The sequence below is a fragment of the Ylistrum balloti genome, unplaced genomic scaffold (genome assembly GCF_031769215.1).
Source record: "Ylistrum balloti isolate Yb309-2 unplaced genomic scaffold, AGI_CSIRO_Ybal_v1 Utg370840, whole genome shotgun sequence".
Classification (NCBI taxonomy): Eukaryota; Metazoa; Mollusca; class Bivalvia; order Pectinida; family Pectinidae; genus Ylistrum; species Ylistrum balloti.
In genome coordinates this window covers 1,789,163-1,796,593 of record NW_026782484.1, presented here as the reverse complement: position 1 = coordinate 1,796,593, position 7,431 = coordinate 1,789,163, and the positions used below count along the sequence as shown (strand labels likewise).

At 34.2% G+C, this 7,431-nt stretch overlaps 1 protein-coding gene across 1 annotated transcript; it reads right to left on the bottom strand.

Annotated features, from left to right (window-relative positions):
• Positions 1 to 3,314: 3,314 nt before the first annotated feature.
• LOC132558985 (hepatic leukemia factor-like) lies at positions 3,315 to 4,055 on the bottom strand. Its single transcript, XM_060223611.1, has one exon. The coding sequence runs from the start codon at positions 4,053 to 4,055 to the stop codon at positions 3,315 to 3,317; it is 741 nt and encodes a 246-aa protein (XP_060079594.1).
• Between the last annotated feature and the right edge of the window lie 3,376 nt (positions 4,056 to 7,431).

Below are 7,431 nucleotides of genomic sequence, written 5' to 3'. Positions count from 1 at the left end.
GATGGAAAATATGCAATTTATTGAGCATCATGAATGTTCAGAAATAAAAGAGATACTGCTTAAAGCGTCATTTTGTTTGAAGTTTTATTATTATACTTTACCGGACACTATGAGTTCAACCTTTAGAATTGAACATATATTTTTTTTTCAAATAGGACCATTTAGGTGTGGCTTGAGTTTCACAATGCTTCGTCCCATGAAAGCATGGGCTTTCCTTGATATTCAATAAACAGATTATTGTAAAAACAGAATTGCCATTAGATAATTAGTAGTGACACTCCGTTTCCTCGACGACTGGGCTACAATGACCGCAGGCTGTCCAGTGCAATTGGTGTAGCTTTCTTTGTTATATGTAGTTGCCTGCAGGAAAGAGTGGCCAGCTGGTAATAGTTATCTAATAACCTGTTGACCGTTGTACTGACCATTCGTCCCCATCAGCTCAAAGAGTCTGGGAGGGCGTGAAGAATTGTTCAGTTAGATGGCCTTTGACCTCGAGTGATGACTGACCTCTAGACGATATGACGTAATAGTGGTGGGATGTCAAAAGATAACAATACATTGGACGTTAGAGGGGCGTGACAATTTGGTGATTCATGGGGGTTACTCAACCGGGGCGCTATTCCATGCTCGCTCTCCTCCCGAAAGGTGAAAAGTGCAGTTAATGTCGCAACCATATACTGATAGGCTATTACCGAGCTGAAGGTTCTGTAGTTCTGGGAGAACCTGGCCAGCTCATTGTGATTTTTATGTCACTTTATGTTACGAACATAGCGGCAACAATAACTTAAAAATAGAAGATAATGTAATTTGTATTTAACTCCAATATTTAGAAATTACACGTTCTCATTTATTTAAATCATTATTTCTCGATCCGGCCACGAAGGGCGATTTTCTCAATTTTACAGTTTTAATTAGTTCGTCACAGCGAGCGTTTTAACTGTATGTTGATGTATTTCGGTGTGTTGACTCTAGGATTAACTGACCACTAAACAAACTGACCTACAATCGGGCGAGGCTATTGGACACTTCTCCCAACATTAGGTCGGGTGATGTAACGACTGTGTATTGGCGATACCGCTGGACAAACACGGCCTCTGTGACTATAGTTAACAGGCAAGGTGTTAGGCAATGGTTTAAACACTCTTAAGGTTACACTAAGGCTAAAAGTTCACACCGTTACTTAACATTTTATAAAAGTCGAACGCAGAAGTGATATTGAGAAAATGTGGCGCAATTATCTGAAATTGAAAATAGGGGCTTGTGAAAATTACCACTGGCTAGGGATTAATACTAAATATAAATTTTGACTTTTAACTCATAAAATTAAATCAGAAAATCTTCGTTACCCCAACAATGGTGTGGCGAGTAACATGTACGTGGTATAGAAATACTCGGGTTAGGATGTTCAGCATGCTTGGCTCGAAACGGGATACAGATCAGAATGTTATGTAAGTGAGGTGTGACTAAGCATTTAGTGTTGTCTGTAAGTACAACATCTTTCTGTAACAGAATTCGTTAATCTATGTAACATTACAGCGTTATCATTGAAACCCTCGGCGTTGCATCAATATCCCCACTAAACATTATCGATAAATCTTATGAACAATTAACACAAGAAACGAACAATGGAGAAGATGACGCGGTTCCGGATCAACGTCAACCCGCACCACAGGACGTCTGTCGGAATCATTTGTAGTTCAGGCAGTACAAAATTCAGAAACAAATCCAATCATACACAAAAATACAGTTAATAACGCATGAAGCGTTCTGATATCTGAACTTAATGAGTAAAAAGAAAACACAATTTTTACATTAATTTTTTTTATTTTCTTCTTACAAAATGTTAACAATACGAATGATATAAATGTGTGTGTGACGTCACAGCGAGAACTACTCACCTGTTTTTGTTCTCCACTAAATAAAACATCTCACTCTCTAGCACAGATACCATTCAGATCATTTACGTGTTATTCATTAACACGAGCAGGGTTAACATTTAAAGTTACCGAATCATGTTTCGTTTTTTATTAATTTGGAATAACATTAATTTGGTTATGTGTGAAACATTGGGCATATTTGGTCACAATTAAAGCACTTTTCTGAAATACATGAAAATTTGTTTTCCTCAAATAAATACAGTTTCTCAATGTGTCTTCAGTTTGATAATTAGATATTATATTGAGCATGCTGGCACGCCTTTGATTAACTTGCATAAATCTTATCTTATTATCACGATTATTATCACTGCTCTACATTGAAAATTTCTTAAATTGGTATTTTCGAAAATGATTGTTACAGAAAATAAATTTGATTTTGTAAAAGTAGGAAACTGTCACAAAATTGTAATTTTCCAAATAATAATGACCAAGTTTAGTTCTTATTGTTGGTACAAATAGCTCCTTCCTTCACATTTCTGTAAATTATCTTAATCGTATGAACGAAAAGTACTAAACATGTAAAATAGACTGATATCAAAGCAAAATACTATAGTATGCATAATTAACGGACACCTGCCAAACTATAATTATTGAAGTCACTTAGCAGTATTTTCTACAATGTTTAAATAGCACTACGTTATTAAATGAACGATATATATATATATAGATATAGATATAAACTGAAACATTCAAATAAACAAACACATTGTAATTTACATTGTGACATTATGCTAAAGTATGTAAAGGGTTTTTTGATCGTTAACAATAGTGTAGAAATCTTGGCACTACCACTCGCTCTGTTTGTGTCTGATTAAGGCAAACAATTCAGATATTACAATTTCTTTAACAGTCAAACATGAACATAAAATATCTTGAACCTTCATCGTTCTAATTTGATTCAAATGGTAGAAATTATTGATTGCTTAGCAGAAAAAAATTTCATTTGATGGAAATTATTATTTCACCAAAATTGGTTGATTCTCTCCATCATCAGGTATTTTTTTGACATAGACTAAAATAAAATAAACTGGTGGCTGTTATGAATGAGATTTCTGGTTCAACTCTTAGCTTATATTTTAAAAAACTGATGTACGAGTGGAACATTAAAAATCCTCGTCAAGCACTTTAGTCAATGCTTGGCAGGATTAGAGTCAATTCTGTCCTTACCGAGATTCATTAGATTCATTTCAGTAATGATAACATGTTAATTAATCACCTAAATCCAATCACTTACAAAGAAAAAATAACGAAGGAGTGAAATGTAAAAACGCGTGATGAATATGATACTTCCATTGTCACTCTCCACACAATATTGCAGCACTTTCGATAAAAAAAAACATTTTCGCACCATTCCTAGCCATACTTCCGAGACAGATATCATAGTCTATTATACAACATGTAGTGAAGTTTAGCAGTTTCATTTTTCAAAATTGTCACTTGTGCCCTGAGTTTAAGGTTTTCCTGTTCCAGGAAAGCTGCCCGCATGGCAATCTCTTCCTCCTTACACCGCCGAGAATCTCTAGACCTTTTGGCTGCCTCGTTATTTTTCCGTCTTCGTTCCCAGTAAGCTTCGTCTTTCCTGTCCTCAGGAACAGTTTTAGTCTTTTTTTCACTTGTCGATTCAGTTCTATTTTCAGCACGCCGTTTTCGCTGCATAAGATGAGAAGTAAGAGGTGTGAGAGGAAAGGTAGGAAATGACGATGGACTATCAAACATTGTCGTCATACCAAACGAACCTGTCATAGGGGATAGTGGCGATGTGGGGGTACTACTAGCACCGTTATAGGCAGAAAACTGATCCATTGGGTACATTTTGAAGGGCCGGGATGATGTGAAGGCAGCATCAGGTTTATCCGAATTACTGGCCTTATCGTTGATACTGTTATTTGGTGAACTATGGTTAGAGTATTCCCCGGGAGACTGTCTCCTATGCTCTTCTTGAGAAATGTCATGATCCAAATCATTATTCAAAGAATGGATTGATGATGATGATGATGAGCGTCCTGATTCACTGTTGCTGGTATGTCGTACACAGGATTTAATAGGTAGTGGACTCCCTTTCTCTGGAGGGGGGCAAACACTAGGTTTAGCGGAAAGATCAAGGGCCGCATCCCCCATCTTGTCAAACTAAAAGAAAATAATATCTTATTAGTTATTTGTGAGAATGAAGCAAACACATTCATAAAACTATTTAATATGCGTTGAAACATAGCATTCTTTTTGTTTTCATGTTATGATATATATTTAAAAAATCAAAATTGATATCATTTGGTTTCGGCCTATTCGAGAATTATCTTATTGGGTGTGTTCCCACAATTTTCAGAACAAAAAAAATTGTGATATGTATCACCATTATTACAAGATCAGGAAGAAAAACAGACTGTAATACATAAATCTATGAGAATACACACAACAATGCATAAATACATATCAACAAATAGTATAATTAACAGAAAGAAAAACAACAAACAAGAGCAAACACAAAAAAAAATTAAATTAAAAAAATTTAAAAAAGACGAACAAATTGTTTATCCCAGAATGTTTCTACATAAAACAGTTCTTATTGGTGGCGGGCAGTAGTGTCTGATGTTTACATTTTTATCCAAAGAGGATAGATAAGTAATAATCATATAAACATTATTATCATCTTGAATTGTTTAAAATGATAAAATTTTTGGCTATTAAGTCAACCGTAAAAACATGTAAGCAGGCATGACCTGATGACTATAACTAGAGACACGATAGTACTTGTTCCACAACGATATCAGTCAACAACAGGCACGAGACAAAATCATGACGTAACTTAGCACAAAATTTTCAAAATTACAAAAAAAAAAATAAATATAATACTTCTTAAACTTTAACTTACCTGTTGTATTATTATTCCGTAATAACGTTCTACACACTGACAAGATATAGATCCACACTAGTGCTACACGCTCCTTGCTCAACTCTGACCAAACGCTAAATGAATTACACTAGCCAATGACCAACGCTTATACGCTTGTTTGCAATGCGTGAACTCGCTATGACCTTCTTGCACAATGAATACATAAAGCCCTGCGCATGTGACGTCGGTGACCTAGATGTGTTGTAGCTCCTCGGGCTGACTGACCACCACAGTCTTAGGTGTGTATGGTCAGTTGTTTACTAAAAAGGTTATTACATAAACAAAAAGCTGATCAGCTATAGCCTCCTGTTTATTGGGAATGATTACAGAGAGGTACATCATAGCTGTTTTCGTATACACTAGTTAATGGCTGTACAGGAAGCTAAAGTTGAGAGGTCAGCTTGACCTAGGCCTGGTCAAAGCTTCGGCCATTGAAACTGACAGTAGTAGTCAAATTGAATTATGATTCATATCATACTGGATAACACTACAATTCTCTCTCTCTCTCTCAAACAGAAGGGCTACAGGAGGGGGATTTTGATGTTACATTTCATCTACACGTGGTAACAATTCAGCTGAAAGGGAAAGCAACCATCATGATCTCATGTAAAATGACTTTCATACTTAGGCAAATAACATAATGTTGTACATATATGATACCAACCTATAATTAAACGACATTTGATTTTAATCTTTGTGTGTGTGTGTGTGTGTGTGTGTGTGTGTATGGGTATAGTAACAGCGAATTTTTATTTCAATAAAATATCAATGAATTTACTTGATGGCATAAATGACTATTATCATCAAAAAGACATTTCTCCAATGGAAAATATAACACATTTAATGGATGGAGTCCCGCTCCAAACCGGCTTGTTCATTTCTTTTGCTTTTCAATTAATTCACTGAACTGATTTTGAGTAAACATATTTTACAGCCAAAAATTTAACTTGACATGGATGAGAGACTATTTCTTAAACCCATGGACACTTGTAACGCATTTACATCACGTGACATATACAGATACATTAATCTATATACATGCAATTCACACCAAACTTTATAATTTGCAGATATATTTTGTTAAATCTATTTATGACAATGATAGGACGAGGTGATAGTATGTATGGAGGAGCAGCAGGTGTATACATTTAGTGTCGAGTATAGAAGCACCGAAACGCTTTGTTTATTATCTGAACTAAACAACGTATTTCCATTATACTTCATCATTGTATTTTGTATTTATCCAAAGCAAAATCTAAACACTGTAGTCACAACTATGACATAACTAGGTTATATATATGTGGATGTGTTACGAATAAAGCCGATTTGTTGTCATGCCATTTCATATTTCAGTATCAAATGTCAGTAAGACTAAAGTAATACAAAATAGGCTAGTAAATATATGATTATTGCCCTACAGAATATAGAAAAATCTTACTTTAAAATAAATTTATCATATTGAATATCAAATAAACTAAACGAATAATTAATATTCAAAACAGAATATCAAACACTGAATAGATATTGCAAAGGAATTATGAAAAAAAATAGCCTGACATGTCAACGTTTTTTGCAATTAAGATCCTAAATCGATAAAGTCTATAAACAAGAACAAAATAAAGGTTTACACGGAGACTCCTGAAAAACCAGAAGAAAATATGTCCAGGCGTTCTGCACGTGTAAATTACTAACCATTACGATTTAACATTACACGGAGTAATAGAAACTTTGTGGAGATATCTAGTTATTAAAGACACCAGCATCCTGCGTGTTGTGTTGAACTCAACTACTGTCATAGTTGTGACTTGGTATCCACATCCCAAAAGTCTCCCTGGAATTCTCTCGCTTTTACACTTTATAGATATCAACTTCTTTTGAAATTCAGTCCCAGTGCGTGATTTGTTATGTGACATTTTACCAAAAGTCTATCTGGAATTTTCTTTTCAGTCCCAGTACGTGATTTGTTATGTGACATTCTACCTAAAGAAACAATTTTGAATTTTTATCTTATTATGGTTATAGATCAGACAATCCCTAGAATAATGAAAAGTTCAATAATTTCTAGTATTGAAGATTTCTATTTTAAACCTCACGATATACACGTTTTATATTTAATCGTTTAAAGAGCATTATGATCGCTAGTTTCTTGTCCTTTAAACTGATCAAAATTGATGTATTTATCACTAGCAGTAAGACCGAAACTTTCCAAACAGATGTAATAGTTATTCCAAATTGTTTGTTTGAATGCGCGTTTCGATTCAAGATTATGAACTTGAATTAAAGAACATCGATTTAAAGTAATTAGTCAGTTTTTAAAGATTTGTAATTGTATATCTAGGAGATTAGTCATTGTTGAAATATTGATGTCCGTATAATTTGAAAAATGATGTGAGTAATTCTTTGCATTAGATTTTACACTTAACTATAAGTAAAAGGATACAGATATATCATCATGCTATTCATAATTCTGAAATATTAATTTACAAAACTTTCTTGAACATCATCACAAAAGTCATCGTAAACAATTACTATACACAGTATCCCAACCAAGACTGATAAATGACTCAGTAAACAATGAGAAAGGTTATGTGATAATCGTGTTGA